The sequence below is a fragment of the Arachis hypogaea genome, chromosome 20 (genome assembly GCF_003086295.3).
Source record: "Arachis hypogaea cultivar Tifrunner chromosome 20, arahy.Tifrunner.gnm2.J5K5, whole genome shotgun sequence".
In the NCBI taxonomy this organism is placed as follows: Eukaryota; Viridiplantae; Streptophyta; class Magnoliopsida; order Fabales; family Fabaceae; genus Arachis; species Arachis hypogaea.
The window spans coordinates 102,092,525-102,108,662 of record NC_092055.1 but is presented as its reverse complement, the minus strand read 5'-3'; the positions used below and the strand labels follow the sequence as shown (position 1 = coordinate 102,108,662).

Below are 16,138 nucleotides of genomic sequence, written 5' to 3'. Positions count from 1 at the left end.
TCCGGGGTCCACTTTGTGTGTGCTTGGGCTGAGCATTGAGCTTTACACGAGCATAGGCCTTTTCTAGAGTTAAACGCCAGCTTGGATGCCAGTTTGGGCGTTTAACTCCAATTCTGGTGCCAGTTCCAGCGTTTTACGCCAGAAAAGGGTCTCTAACTGGCGTTTAAACGCCAGTTTGGCCATCAAATCTCAGGTAAAGTATGGACTATTATACATTTCTGGAAAGCCCAAGATGTCTAATTTCCAACGCAATTGAGAGTGCACCAATTGGGCTTCTGTAACTCTAGAAAATCTACTTCGAGTGCAGGAAGGTCAGAATCCAACAGCATCTGCAGTCTTTTCTCAGCCTCTGAATCAGACTTTTTCTCAGGTCCCTCAATTTCAGCCAGAAAATACCTGAAATTACAAAAAATACACAAACTCATAGTAAAGTTCAGAAATGTGATTTTTGCATAAGAACTAATAAAAATATAATAAAAAGTAACTAAAACATACTAAAAACTACCTAAAAACAATGCCAAAAAGCATATAAATTATCCGCTCATCACTCACACTCTGCCGTCCACACAAACGGTGTCTCTTTCCTTGTTAACTTAGTCATTGATAGTGCAATTTGTGAAAACCCGTGAATGAACCTTCTGTAATACCCGGCTAACCCCAAGAAACTCCTAACCTCAGTCACTGACGTCGGTTATTCCCATTCCATCACTGCCTCCACTTTTGAAGGATCCACTGATATTCCACCCTTCCTCACTACGTGACCTAAGAATTTCACCTCTTCCTTCCAGAACCCACACTTAGATAATTTCACATACAATTTCCTCTCCTTCAAAACTTGTAGTACGATTCTCAGATGTTCTTCATGCTCCTTTGCCATCTTTGAGTAAACTAAAATGTCATCTATGAATACTACCACGAATTTGTCCAAAAAGGAACGAAACACTCGATTCATGTAATCCATGAACACAGCAGGTGCATTTGTCAACCCAAAGGACATCACCGTAAACTCGTAGTGTCCATAGCGCGTCCTAAACGCAATTTTCGGAATGTCATCCTCCTTCACCCTTATCTAATGGTAACCGGATCTTAAATCAATTTTTGAAAACACTCCAGCTCCTTGCAACTGATCCATTAAGTCATCTATCCTCGGCAACAGATACTTGTTCTTCACAGTCACTTTGTTCAACTGTCGGTAATCTACATAGAGTCGCATTCTGATGAGCGGATAATTTATACGCTTTTTGGCATTGTTTTTAGTATGTTTTTAGTAGAATCTAGTTACTTTTAGGGATGTTTTTATTAGTTTTTATGTTAAATTCACATTTCTGGACTTTACTATGAGTTTGTGTGTTTTTCTGTGATTTTAGGTATTTTCTGGCTGAAATTGAGGGACTTGAGCAAAAATCAGATTTAGAGGTTGAAGAAGGACTGCTGATGCTGTTGAATTCTGACCTTCCTGCACTCAAAGTGGATTTTCTGGAGCTACAGAACTCAAGATTGCGCGCTTCGAATTGCGTTGGAAAGTAGACATCCAGGGCTTTCCAGCAATGTATAATAGTCCATACTTTGAACGAGTTTAGATGACGTAAAAGGGCGTTGAACGCCAGTTCTACGCTGCTGTCTGGAGTTAAACGCCAGAAACAAGTCACAAACCAGAGTTGAACGCCAGAAATATGTTACAACCTGGTGTTCAACTCCAGAAAGAGCCTCTGCACGTGTAACATTCAAGCTCAGTCCAAGCACACACCAAGTGGGCCCCGGAAGTGGATTTATGCATCAATTACTTACTTCTGTAAACCCTAGTAGCTAGTTTATTATAAATAGGACTTTTTACTATTGTATTAGACATCTTTGAACATCTTTGGATGCCTGGTTCTTAGATCAGAGGGGCTGGCCATTCGGCCATGCCTGGACCTTTCACCTATGTATTTTCAACGGTAGAGTTTCTACACTCCATAGATTAAGGTGTGGAGCTCTGCTGTTCCTCAAGAATTAATGCAAAGTACTACTATTTTTCTATTCAATTCAATTTATTCCGCTTCTAAGATATTCATTCGCACTTCAACCTGAATGTGATGAACGTGACAATCATCATCATTCCCTTTGAACGCGTGCCTGACAACCACTTCCGTTCTACCTTAGATTGAATGAGTATCTCTTGGATCTCTTAATCAGAATCTTCGTGGTATAAGCTAGATTGATGGCGGCATTCATGAGAGTCCGGAAAGTCTAAACCTTGTCTGTGGTATTCCGAGTAGGACTCTGGGATTGAATGACTGTGACGAACTTCAAACTCGCGAGTGCTGGGCGTAGTGACAGACGCAAAAGGAGGGTGAATCCTATTCCAGTATGATCGAGAACCTCAGATGATTAGCCGTGCTGTGACAGAGCATTTGGACCATTTTCACAAGAGGATGGGACGCAGCCATTGACAAGGGTGATGCCTCCAGACGATTAGCCATGCAGTGGCAGCGCATCGGACCATTTTCCAGAGAGGATCAAAAGTAGCCATTGACAAAGGTGATGTCCTTACATAAAGCCAGCCATGGAAAGGAGTAGGATTGATTGGATGAAGACAGCAGGAAAGCAGAGGTTCAGAGGAACGAAAGCATCTCTATGCGCTTATCTGAAATTCTCACCAATGATTTACATAAGTATTTCTATCCTTATTATATATTTTCGAAAACTCCATAACTATTTTATATCCGCCTAACTGAGATCTACAAGGTGACCATAGCTTGCTTCATACCAACAATCTCCGTGGGATCGACCCTTACTCACGTAAGGTTTATTACTTGGACGACCCAGTGCACTTGCTGGTTAGTTGTATCGAAGTTGTGAATGAAAAACAATTTATTAAGACGTGCGTACAGAATTTTTGGCGCCGTTGCCTGAGATCACAATTTCGTGCACCAAGTTTTTGGCGCCGTTGCCGGGGATTGTTCGAGTTTGGACAACTGACGGTTCATCTTGTTGCTCAGATTAGGTAATTTTCTTTTTGTTTTATTTTCAAAAATTTTTTTCGAAAAAAAAATATATTTTCAAAAATTTTTCAAAAATCTTTCAAAAATTTCTCCTTTGTTTTCGAAAAAATTTTAAAATAAAAATGTTTTCAAAAATATATTTTTCTTCAGAATTTTTAAGAATGAATTCTAGTGTTTCATGAAGCATGTTGAAGCCTGACTAGCTGTAAAGTCATGTCTAATTCTTTTGGATAGGGAATGTCAGGCGTGTCATGTCTGAGTTACATACTAAAGCTTGGCTGGCTATTAAGCCATGCCTGACCCTTTGATTGGAGCTTTAGACTAAAGAGCATAAGATTCCTGGAATTCATGTTAAAAATTTTGGAATCCTTATTTTTCTTTTTCAAAATGATTTTCGAAAAAATTTAAAGAAAATACAAAAATATCATAAAATCATAAAAATCAAAAATATTTTTTGTGTTTCTTATTTGAGTCTTGAGTCAACTTCAAGTTTGGTGTCAATTGCATACTCATCTTGCATTTTTCGAAAATTGCATTCATGCATTGCATTCATCATGATCTTCAAGTTGTTCTTGATAAAACCTTCTTGATTGATCTTCATATTATATTGTTTTGTATTGTATGATGTTTTCAATATGCATTCTTGAATTCTTAGTGCCTAAGCATTAAAGATTTCTAAGTTTAGTGTCTTGCATGTTTTCTTTGCATTAAAAATTTTTCAAAAATATGTTTTTGATGTTCATCATGATCTTCAAAGTGTTCTTGGTGTTCATCTTGACATTCATAGCATTTTTGCATGCATTCATTGTTTTGATCCAAAATTTTCATGCATTGCATCATTTTCATGTTTTTTCTCTCTCATCATTAAAAATTCAAAAATCAAAAAAATATCTTTCCCTTTTTCACTCATAAATTTCGAAAATTTGAGTTGACTTTTTCAAAACTTTTTAAAATCTAGTTGTTTCTTATGAGTCAAATCAAATTTTCAATTTAAAAATCTTATCTTTTTCAAAATCTTTTTCAAAAATCAAATCTTTTTCAAAACTAATTTCAATCATATCTTTTCAAAAATATCTTCTTATCTTATCTTTTTCAAAATTTGATTTTAAAATATCTTTTCTAACTTCTCATCTTCTTATCTTTTCAAAATTGATTTTCAAATTTGTTTTAACTAACTAACTAACTTTTTATTTGTTTCTTATCTTTTTCAAAACTACCTAACTAACTCTCTCTCTCTAATTTTCGAAAATATCTTCCCTCTTTTTCAAAAATTCTTTTTAATTAACTAATTATTTTAATTTTCGAAAATTACTAACCTTTTTCAAAAACTATTTTCGAAAATCACTAACCCTTTTTCAAAAATAATTTTCGAAAATCCTTCTCCCTCATCTCCTTCTAATTATTTATTCATCTACTAACACTTCTCTTCATCTCACATCACTGCTCCTATCCTTACCTTTGTGTTTGGATTCTTCATTCTTCTTCACCCCTATTCCTTTTCTTCTTCTACTAACAATAAGGAACCTCTTTACTGTGACATAGAGGATTCCTCTTCTTTTCTTGTTCTCTTCTCTTTCTTATGAGTAGGAACAAGGAAAAAGGCATTCTTGTTGAAGCTGATCCAGAACCTGAAAGGACTCTGAAGAGGAAACTAAGAGAAGCTAAATTACAACAATCCAGAGACAACCTTATTGAAAATTTTGAACAAGTAAAGGAGATGGTAGCCGAACCCAACAACAATAATGCAAGGAGAATGCTTGGTGACTTTATTGCACCAAATTCCAATTTATATGGAAGAAGCATCTCCATTCCTGCCATTGGAGCAAACAACTTTGAGCTGAAACCTCAATTAGTTTCTCTGATGTAGCAAAACTGCAAGTTTCATGGACTTCCATCTGAAGATCCTTTTCAGTTCTTAACTGAATTCTTGCAGATATGTGATACTGTTAAGACTAATGGAGTAGATCCTGAAGTCTACAGGCTCATGCTTTTCCCTTTTGCTGTAAGAGACAGAGCTAGAGTGTGATTGGACTCTCAACCCAGAGATAGCCTGAACTCTTGGGATAAACTGGTCACGGCTTTCTTAGCCAAGTTCTTTCCTCCTCAAAAGCTGAGCAAGCTTAGAATGGATGTTCATACCTTCAGACAGAAGGAAGGTGAATCCCTCTATGAAGCTTGGGAGAGATACAAGCAACTGACCAAAAAGTGTCCTTCTGACATGCTGTCAGAATGGACCATCCTGGATATATTCTATGATGGTCTGTCTGAACTAGCTAAGATGTCATTGGATAATTCTGCAGGTGGATCCATTCACCTAAAGAAAACGCCTGCAGAAGCTCAAGAACTCATTGACATGGTTGCTAATAACCAGTTCATGTACACTTCTGAGAGGAATCCTGTGAGTAATGGGATGCCTCAGAAGAAGGGAGTTCTTGAAATTGATACTCTGAATGCCATATTGGCTCAGAACAAAATATTGACTCAGCAAATCAATATGATTTCTCAGAGTCTGAATGGAATGCAAGCTGCATCCAACAGTACTCAAGAGGCATCTTCTGAAGAAGAAGCTTATGATCCTGAAAACCCTACAATAGCAGAGGTAAATTATATGGGTGAACCTTATGGAAACACCTATAACCCATCATGGAGAAATCATCCAAATTTCTCATGGAAGGATCAAAAGCCTCAACAAGGCTTTAATAATGGTGGAAGAAACAGGTTTAACAATAGTAAACCTTTTCCATCATCCACTCAGCAACAGACAGAGAACTCTGAACAAAATACCTCTAATTTAGCAAACTTAGTCTCTGATCTATCTAAGGCCACTGTGAGTTTCATGAATGAAACAAGGTCATCCATTAGAAATTTGGAGGCACAAGTGGGCCAGCTGAGTAAAAGGATCACTGAACTCCCTCCTAGTACTCTCCCAAGCAATACAGAAGAAAATCCAAAAGGAGAGTGCAAGGCCATTGAATTAATCACCATGGCCGAACCTGTGAAGGAAAGAGAGGACGTGAATCCCAAGGAGGAAGACCTCCTGGGACGTCCAGTGATCAATAAGGAGCTTCCCTTTGAGGAACCAAAGGGATCTGAGACTCATCTAGAGACCATAGAGATTCCATTGAACCTCCTTATGCCATTCATGAGCTCTGATGAGTATTCATCTTCTGAAGAGAATGAGGATGTTACTGAAGAGCAAGCTGCCAAGTTTCTTGGTGCAATCATGAAGCTGAATGCCAAATTATTTGGTATTGAGACTTGGGAAGATGAACCTCCCTTGTTCACCAATGAACTAAGTGATCTGGATCAACTGACATTGCCTCAGAAGAAACAGGATCCTAGAAAGTTCGTAATACCTTGTACCATAGGCAACATGATCTTTGAAAAGGCTCTGTGTGACCTTGGTTCAGGGATAAACCTCATGCCCCTCTCTGTAATAGAGAAACTGGGAATCTATGGGGTGCAAGCCACTAAAATCTCATTAGAGATGGCAGAAAATTCAAGAAAACAGGCTTATGGACAAGTAGAGGACGTGTTAGTAAAGGTTGAAGGCCTTTACATCCCTGCTGATTTCATAGTCCTAGACACTGGGAAGGATGAGGATGAATTCATCATCCTTGGAAGACCCTTCCTAGCCACAGCAAGAGCTGTGATTGATGTGGACAGAGGAGAATTGATCCTTCAATTAAATGAGGACAACCTTGTGTTTAAAACTCAAGGATCTCTCTCTGTACCCATGGAGAGGAAGCACAGTAAGCTTCTCTCATTGCAGAGTCAACCAGAGCCCCCACAGTCAAACTCTAAGTTTGGTCTTGGGAGGCCACAACCAAACTCTAAGTTTGGTGTTGAACTCCCATATCCAAACTCTAAGTTTGGTGTTGGAGAGTCTCAACAATGCTCTGAACACCTGTGAGGCTCCATGAGAGCCCACTGTCAAGCTATTGACATTAAAGAAGCGCTTGTTGGGAGGCAACCCAATTTTTATCTAATTTCTATTTTTATTGTTTTTCATGTTTTATTAGGTTCATGATCATGTGGAGTCACAAAATAAATATAAAAATTGAAAACGGAATAAAAAACAGCAGAAGAAAAATCACACCCTGGAGGAAGACCTTACTGGTGTTTAAACGCCAGTAAGAAGCATCTGGCTGGCGTTCAACGCCAGAACAGAGCATGGTTCTGGCGCTGAACGCCCAAAATGGGTAGCATCTGGGCGTTTGAACGCCAGAATTGCACCCTGGAGAAGAGCTGGGCGCTGAACGCCCAGAACAAGCATGGTTCTGGCGTTCAACGCCAGAAATGGGCAACAAATGGGCGTTCAACGCCCAGAACAAGCACCAATCTGGTGCTGAACGCCCAGAGTTGTATGCAAGGGCATTTTGCATGCCCAATTTGGTGCAAGGTTGTAAATCCTTGAACACCTCAGGATCTGTGGACCCCACAGGATCACCTCAGGATCTGTGGACCCCACAGGATCCCCACCTACCTCCACTCACTTCTTCTCACCCCTCTTTCACATAATCCCATAAACACTCTTCCCCAAAACTCTTCACCAATCACCTCAATCTCTCTTCCCTATCACCACTTCACCACTCACATCCATCCACTCTTCCCCATAAACCTACCTCATAAACTCCACCTATCTTCAAAATTCAAAATCAATTTCCCACTCAAACCCACCCTTATGGCCGAACCTTACCCCCCTCCCTTCCCTATATATAGCCCTCAATTCTTCCTCATTTTCACACAACACAACCCTCTCTTCTCTTCTTGGCCGAATACACCACTCCCCCCTCTCCTCCATATTTTTTCTTCTTCTTCATCTATTCTTTCTTTTCTTGCTCGAGGGCGAGCAATATTCTAAGTTTGGTGTGGTAAAAGCATAAGCTTTTTGTTTTTCCATTACCATTGATGGCACCTAAGACCGGAGAATCCTCTAGAAAAGGGAAAGGGAAGACAAAAGCTTCCACCTCCGAGTCATGGGAGATGGAAAGATTCATCTCCAAAGCTCATCAAGACCACTTCTATGATGTTGTGGCCAAGAAGAAGGTGATCCCTGAGGTCCCTTTCAAGCTCAAGAAGAATGAGTATCCGGAGATCCGACATGAAATCCAAAGAAGAGGTTGGGAAGTTCTAACAAAACCCATCCAACAAGTCGGCATCCTAATGGTTCAAGAGTTCTATGCCAATGCATGGATCACTAGGAACCATGATCAAAGTAAGAACCCGGACCCAAAGAATTATCTCACCATGGTTCAGGGGAAATACTTAGATTTTAGTCCAGAAAATGTGAGGTTGGCGTTTAACTTGCCTATGATGCAAGGAGATGCACACCCCTACACTAGAAGGGTCAACTTTAATCAAAGGTTGGACCAAGTCCTCATGGACATATGTGTGGAAGGAGCTCAATGGAAGATTGACTCCAAAGGCAAGCCGGTTCAACTAAGAAGACTGGACCTCAAGCCTGCAGCTAGAGGATGGTTAGAGTTCATACAACGCTCCATCATCCCCACTAGCAACTGATCCGAAGTTACTGTGGATCGGGCCATCATGATTCATAGCATCATAATTGGAGAGGAAGTAGAAGTTCATGAAGTCATCTCCCTTGAACTCTACAAAATAGCCGAAAAATCCTCCCCCATGGCAAGGCTAGATTTTCCTCATCTTATTTGCCATCTCTGTTACTCAGCTGGAGCTTTCATAGAAGGAGACATTCCCATTGAGGAAGAGAAGCCCATCACCAAGAAAAGGATGGAGCAAGCAAGAGAGCCCATTCATGGAGCTCAAGAGGCGCATGAAGCTCATCACCATGAGATCCCAGAGATGCCTCCAATGCATTTCCCTCCACAAAACTATTGGGAGCAAATCAACACCTCCCTAGGAGAATTAAGTTCCAACATGGGATAACTAAGGGTGGAACATCAAGAGCACTCCATCATCCTTCATGAAATTAGAGAAGATCAAAAAGCAATGAGGGAGGAGCAACAAAGACAAGGAAGAGACATAGAAGAGCAAAAGGACATCATTGGTTCCTCAAGAAGGAAACGCCACCATCACTAAGGTGGACTCATTCCTTGTTCTTACACTCTCTGTTTTTCGTTTTCTATGTTAAGTGCTTATCTATGTTTGTGTCTTATTACATGATCATTAGTAGTTAGTAACTATGTCTTAAAGTTATGAATGTTCTATGAATCCATCACCTCTCTTAAATGAAAACTGTTTTAATTCAAAAGAACAAGAAGTACATGAGTTTTGAACTTATCCTTGAACTTAGTTTAATTATATTGATGTGGTGACAATGCTTCTTATTTTCTGAATGTATGCTTGAACAGTGCATATGTCTTTTGAAGTTGTTGTTCATGAATGTTAAATATGTTGGCTCTTGAAAGAATGATGACAAGGAGACATGTTATTTGATAATCTGAAAAATCATGAAAATGATTCTTGAAGCAAGAAAAAGCAGCAAAGAACAAAGCTTGCAAAAAAAAAAATATAGGCGAAAAAAAAATAGAAAGAAAAAGAAAAAGCAAGCAGAAAAAGCCAAAAGCTCTTAAAACTAAGAGGCAAGAGCAAAAAGCCAATAACCCTTAAAACCAAAAGGCAAGGGCAAATAAAAAGGATCCCAAGGCTTTGAGCATCAGTGGATAGGAGGGCCTACAGGAATAACATCCTGGTCTAAGCGGCTAAACCAAGCTGTCCCTAACCATGTGCTTGTGGCGTGAAGGTGTCAAGTGAAAACTTGAGACTGAGCGGTTAAAGTTAAGGTCCAAAGCAAAAAAAAAAAAGAGTGTGCTTAAGAACCCTGGACACCTCTAATTGGGGACTTTAGCAAAGATGAGTCACAATCTGAAAAGGTTCACCCAATTATGTGTCTGTGGCATTTATGTATCCGGTGGTAATACTGAAAAACAAAGTGCTTAGGGCCACGGCCAAGACTCATAAAATAGTTGTGTTCAAGAATCATCATACTGAACTAGGAGAATCAAAAACACCATCTGAACTCTGAGTTCCTATAGAAGCCAATCATTCTGATCTTCAATGGATAAAGTGAGATGCCAAAACTATTCAAGAGGCAAAAAGCTACAAGTCCCGCTCATCTGATTGGAGCTATGTTTCATTGATAGTTTGGAATTTATAGTATATTCTCTTCTTTTTATCCTATTTGATTTTCAGTTGCTTGGGGACAAGCAACAATTTAAGTTTGGTGTTGTGATGAGCGGATAATTTATACGCTTTTTGGCATTATTTTTAGTATGTTTTTAGTAGAATCTAGTTACTTTTAGGGATGTTTTTATTAGTTTTTATGTTAAATTCACATTTCTGGACTTTAATATGAGTTTGTGTGTTTTTCTGTGATTTCAGGTATTTTTTGGCTGAAATTGAGGGACTTGAGCAAAAATCAGATTCAGAGGTTGAAGAAGGACTGCTGATGCTGTTGGATTCTGACCTCCCTGCACTCAAAGTGGATTTTCTGGAGCTACAGAACTCAAAATGGTGCGCTTCCAATTGCGTTGGAAAGTAGACATCCAGGGCTTTCCAGAAATATATAATAGTCCATACTTTGAACGAGTTTAGACGACGTAAAAGGGCGTTGAACGCCAGTTCTACGCTGCTGTCTGGAGTTAAACGCCAAAACAAGTCACAAACCAGAGTTGAACGCCAGAAATACGTTACAACCTGGCGTTCAACTCCAGAAAGAGCCTCTGCACGTGTAACATTCAAGTTCAGCCCAAGCACACACCAAGTGGGCCCCAGAAGTGGATTTATGCATCAATTACTTACATCTGTAAACCCTAGTAGCTAGTTTATTATAAATAGGACTTTTTACTATTGTATTAGACATCTTTGAACATCTTTGGACGCCTGGTTCTTAGATCAGAGGGACTGGCCATTCGGCCATGCCTGGACCTTTCACCTATGTATTTTCAACGGTAGAGTTTCTACACTCCATAGATTAAGGTGTGGTGCTCTGCTGTTCCTCAAGAATTAATGCAAAGTACTACTGTTTTTCTATTCAATTCAATTTATTCCGCTTCTAAGATATTCATTCGAACTTCAACCTGAATGTGATGAACGTGACAATCATCATCATTCCCTATGAACGCGTGCCTGACAACCACTTCCGTTCTACCTTAGATTGAATGAGTATCTCTTGGATCTCTTAATCAGAATCTTCGTGGTATAAGCTAGATTGATGGCAACATTCATGAGAGTCCGAAAAGTCTAAACCTTGTCTGTGGTATTCCGAGTAGGACTCTGGGATTGAATGACTGTGACAAACTTCAAACTCGCGAGTGCTGGGCGTAGTGACAGACGCAAAAGGAGGGTGAATCCTATTCCAGTATGATCGAGAACCTCAGATGATTAGCCGTGCTGTGACAGAGCATTTGGACCATTTTCACAAGAGGATGGGATGCAGCCATTGACAAGGGTGATGCCTCCAGACGATTAGCCATGCAGTGACAGCGCATCAGACCATTTTCCAGAGAGGATCAAAAGTAGCCATTGACAAAGGTGATGTCCTTACATAAAGCCAGCCATGGAAAAGAGTAGGATTGATTGGATGAAGACAGCAGGAAAGCAGAGGTTCAGAGGAACGAAAGCATCTCTATGCGCTTATCTGAAATTCTCACCAATGATTTACATAAGTATTTATATCCTTATTTTATTATATATTTTCGAAAACTCCATAACTATTTTATATCCGCCTGACTGAGATCTACAAGGTGACCATAGCTTGCTTCATACCAACAATCTCCGTGGGATCGACCCTTACTCACGTAAGGTTTATTACTTGGATGACCCAGTGCACTTGCTGGTTAGTTGTATCGAAGTTGTGAATGAAAAACGATTTATTAAGACGTGCGTACAGAGTTTTTGGTGCCGTTGCCTGAGATCACAATTTCGTGCACCACATTCCTCAATCCTTCTTCTTCAGCAATAAAAATGGCGCTCTCCATAAACACACACTCAGTCGAATCAACCTCTTGTTCAGAAGCTCTTCTAATTGAGTCTTAAGTTTAACCAGTTCTATCAGATCCATTCGGTACGGCGCAATTGAGACTGGTCCGGCTCCTGGCACCAAGGTAATGGCAAATTCAATCTCCCTTTGAGGAGGGAAATCGGGAATATCTTCCAGGAACACTTCTGGAAATTTTCTAACTACCAGAATTTGATCTAACCTCTGTTCATCACCTAACACATTCGCAGCCAAAAGTATATAACCCTAACACTCTTCCCCACTACAATTCACCAAAACAGAGTTCATGTAATAACCCTCAGCTATCACTGCTCCTCCTTCTCCTTCCGACATAAACCGAATCGATCGCTCAAAGCAATCCAATAATACCCGGTACTTTGAAAACCAATCAAACCCAAAATCATTTCCAACCGAACCATTGGAAAACAAATTAAATCATGAACAAATTCTTTATCCTCCACCTTGAAAGATACCTCCCTACAACCTGATCTTGTCACAACTGTCTGATACGGAGAATGCACATGCAAATCGAAAGCTAATTCTGACATATTCAGCCATAGTTCCTCAACTTTATCAAATGCAATAAACGAATGCGAGGTTCCAGTATCATAAAATGCAACAATTATTTTCTCACCAAATAAACAGTTACCTCTCATCAAAGGATCTGCCTTAGTAGCATCACTGGCGTTCACAATAAACACCCGATCTTGTTGTTGATTCCAACCTACATTCGGAACCTTCCCACGAGGGCAGTCCTTCGCCATGTGTCCAGGCAACCCACATGTAAAGCATCCACCTATACCCAACTTGCACGAATCATAAGGATGAAAACGCCCGCAACGACTACAAATTAAATTTGGCAAAGTCTTACTCTATTTACCTCTTCCTTTGGCTTGCTGGTACTGATCTAGGCGTTCCTCTTAAAGCCCCCTTGATCTTGAGGTACATGTCCTCCCCTCTTGAAGTTCTGAGCTCTTGGTTGAAAGTACTTTCCACGCATATGGTTGTTCTTTCCCCCACGAGTATTTCTTGATGATGCCACTTTCTTTGCACATTCCTCAACAACCCTCGTCTTGTTCACAAGCTCGGAAAAGATCCAAATCTCCAAACGAGTCACAATAGTCATAATGTTATCCTTCAAATATTCTTGGTACTTAATGCACTTCCAACTCTCATAGAACTACGGAGCACCTTGACACACCCTAGAGAACCTACAGAGTTTCTCAAACCTACTAGTGTATTTGGCCACAGACAATGAGCCTTGCTTTAGCTGCATAAGCTCCAACTCTTTGGCTTCCCTCACTAACTCCGGGAAATACTTCCTACAAAATGCCATTTGAAACACATCCCAAGGAATATCTGCATTCGGAAGTCGCAGAAACTGGCACTCTCCTTGCCACCAATGTTGTGCCTCTCCTAATAGTTGATAGGCCGCAAACTCTACGTATTGGTTAGCCGGGACATGTTGAGCTTGTAGTGCACGCTCCATAGCTCGGAACCAATTGTCTACTTCAGTGGAGTTGGTTGAACTTCTAAAAGTCGGTGGATGAACTTTTAGAAACGAAGCCAAAGTTATCGGAGCACCTTCTAAGTTATTACTATCTCCTTTTCCATTTCATTTCCATCCCCATTTTTGTTTCTATTTCCCGCCGGTTGACCTGTCCTTTCCACGGCTTGCATAATCGTAGCAGTGTTGGCTTGCATAGTACTTGCCAAATTGGTCATAGCCACCATAAACTCGGCATGGTTGTCGGCCGGTCGGTAATTCTCAATTCCTTCCCATGTACGAGTACGACCTCGTCTGCGAGTAGCCATTAGGGTTCCTGTCTACACCAAACAGTCGATATCAAGGTGATCAATATCAATATCAAATGCCTAGTGCTTCAATTATCCCAGAAAGGTACTCACAAATAAGCATGTTATACATATATCAAACAGATAACCTAAATAGTATGAAAGAAAAAGACACAGAGTATGCAATGAAGCACAATCGGTCCATCCCACAGGCTCATGAGGATGAACCGCTCTGATACCACTAAATGTAACACCCTAATTACCTTAAGCCTTACCTCATGCCGTAAAGCAAAAGATAAAAGGTCACAATAATACTAAGGCTTATACAGTAATATATATAGAAAGAAATAGTAATTCTAGAAGCCCGATGAAGGAATAAGCTCAGAAATAGAGTTCTAAAAGCGCAAAACGTTCACATGAAGCTAAAAGCATAAAGGCACAAGATATAAATATAATATAATAAGGTATACATAGATATAAGAGTATAATAATCATAAGATACTAGCCTCAGCCCGCGGAGTTTAGGCCGACTAGTTATATACAGACATAAAGAGTTTTGAAAGTAAAAACAGAATACAACATATCTCTCTCAAAGTAAGCCTCTAAGGCAAATATAAATACAAAAGTGAGAGTACTAAACAAAATATTCAAAATGAATCCAAAATGGGATAGAGATCCTCCGCTCTATCACCATCACATAACTCACCGAGGTAAGTTATGATCTGCATCTGAAAAATAATAACAGAATATGGTATGAGAACCGGAGGTTCTCAGTATGGTAACAGTGCCCAATAATGTAAGATATAAGACTCCCGAACGCCAGCGGCAATCCTAGAACTTCATATCAATCATAAATATTCAAGCTTATAAAACATATAAAAAAATTCTTAAACAGGTCAACTAACTTAGAGAATTTTTAACTATCAGTTTACCGCTGTCCCAGAGCCTTCACCAGCCTAACCTTCATGCGATCCCATCGCCAACGCCTTCCGAACCTTCTCAATCCCAGTAGAAAACACAAATAATAAAAGCAGAAGTAAAACACAAGTATAATCATGTATATCAAGTAATTCAAGAAACAAATAAGCATGTTATACAATTAGGCAAACAATGCAAGTCGGCAAAGCAAGCAAACATATAGAATATGCACATGATGAATGCCTGTCCTATTTAGCTGTGATATCACATTGTTGGTTCAACTGCCAACCTGACACATTCCCTGGGAATATTGCCTTTCGGTCACGAATAAAAGTAGGATCCCCCCACGGATATAGTGCCGGGCACACTACTCCCGAAAGGATGAGAGCGGGATACTCTGCCATAGACCTCACATCTCAACATAAGCGGGATTAACCATTGTCCTTATGCCACCGTCGCGACCTCGACAAGTGGAATTAACCACCATCATTGTCAGGCGCATAGCATCACAACAATATCAGTAACTTTTCAAAAATCATTTTCAGTACTCAGTAAAGACATCATTCCACTCCAAGTCCTAGACTCGTCTCAAACATTATCAATTCATAATTCTATAATTCATTATATCAATCGTCATTACAGTAACCCACCATCTCTCTCAATTAATCCATCTTCAGTACTCCAGAAATCTAAGTCTCCATCTTCTAAAATTCGTACTGAAATTCATCTATTTAAGTCTCTAACTCATTTTAAGTAGTATTAGGACCTTAGCACTAGATAGTATTTTTAAACGACAATTAAAGAATATTTAGAAAGCTAGAGAACCTTTGAAAACGAAGAAAAATAATTTTTCAGCAAAACAGGGATCTCGTGTACGCAAGCCCCTGTCTCACATATGCATGCAGTTAAAAATGGGTGGTTACGTATGCAACTCCCTGCTCATGTATGCGAGTGTCCCAACCCGAATGGGTTGCTCGCGTCGCGTGTTAAAGTTCGCGTATGCAAGGGTTAAAACTCTTATCGTTCGCGTACACATGCAGTGCCCGCATACGTGAGATGCTCAACCCGAATAGAATGGCCGCATCGCGTACACTGTGTAGCGTACGCAACCTTTACCAGACTTAGAAATTTTCAAATCTTCAGAATTTCAGTTTTAAACACCGAACTTTAAACGTTCATGACTTCCTCTACAAATAACCATTTTTCTCAAACTTTATATCAATTTAAAGCTCGATGAATCATCTTTAATTTAAAGCAATTTTCAACCAATTTCAAAAATAGAGGCTCAAGGTATAATCTACCAAATTTCACCAAAAACTGATTCTTACCAAAAGTTAACTAGGTTCTCAACTTCCAAAATTCATAATCAAAACCAATTATCCTACAACCAAAACAGTTCCAATGGTCGTAAATGATGTTCTTATATCTTTCAATTCATTCTACAACCTATCCATACACATTT

General features: G+C 39.6%; 1 protein-coding gene and 1 non-coding gene across 2 annotated transcripts; both read right to left on the bottom strand.

Annotated features, from left to right (window-relative positions):
- Window positions 1–5,100: 5,100 nt before the first annotated feature.
- On the bottom strand, window positions 5,101–5,204 carry LOC112788715 (small nucleolar RNA R71). Its single transcript, XR_003196068.1, has one exon. It is a non-coding gene; the product is annotated as a small nucleolar RNA R71 (small nucleolar RNA).
- A 6,700-nt stretch (window positions 5,205–11,904) lies between these two features.
- LOC140183131 (uncharacterized) lies at window positions 11,905–12,728 on the bottom strand. The gene is made up of 3 exons (XM_072231149.1): window positions 12,438–12,728; window positions 12,261–12,339; window positions 11,905–12,179 (listed from the first exon to the last, which is right to left on the bottom strand). The coding sequence occupies exons 1-3, from the start codon at window positions 12,726–12,728 to the stop codon at window positions 11,905–11,907; spliced, it is 645 nt and encodes a 214-aa protein (XP_072087250.1).
- Window positions 12,729–16,138: the final 3,410 nt, after the last annotated feature.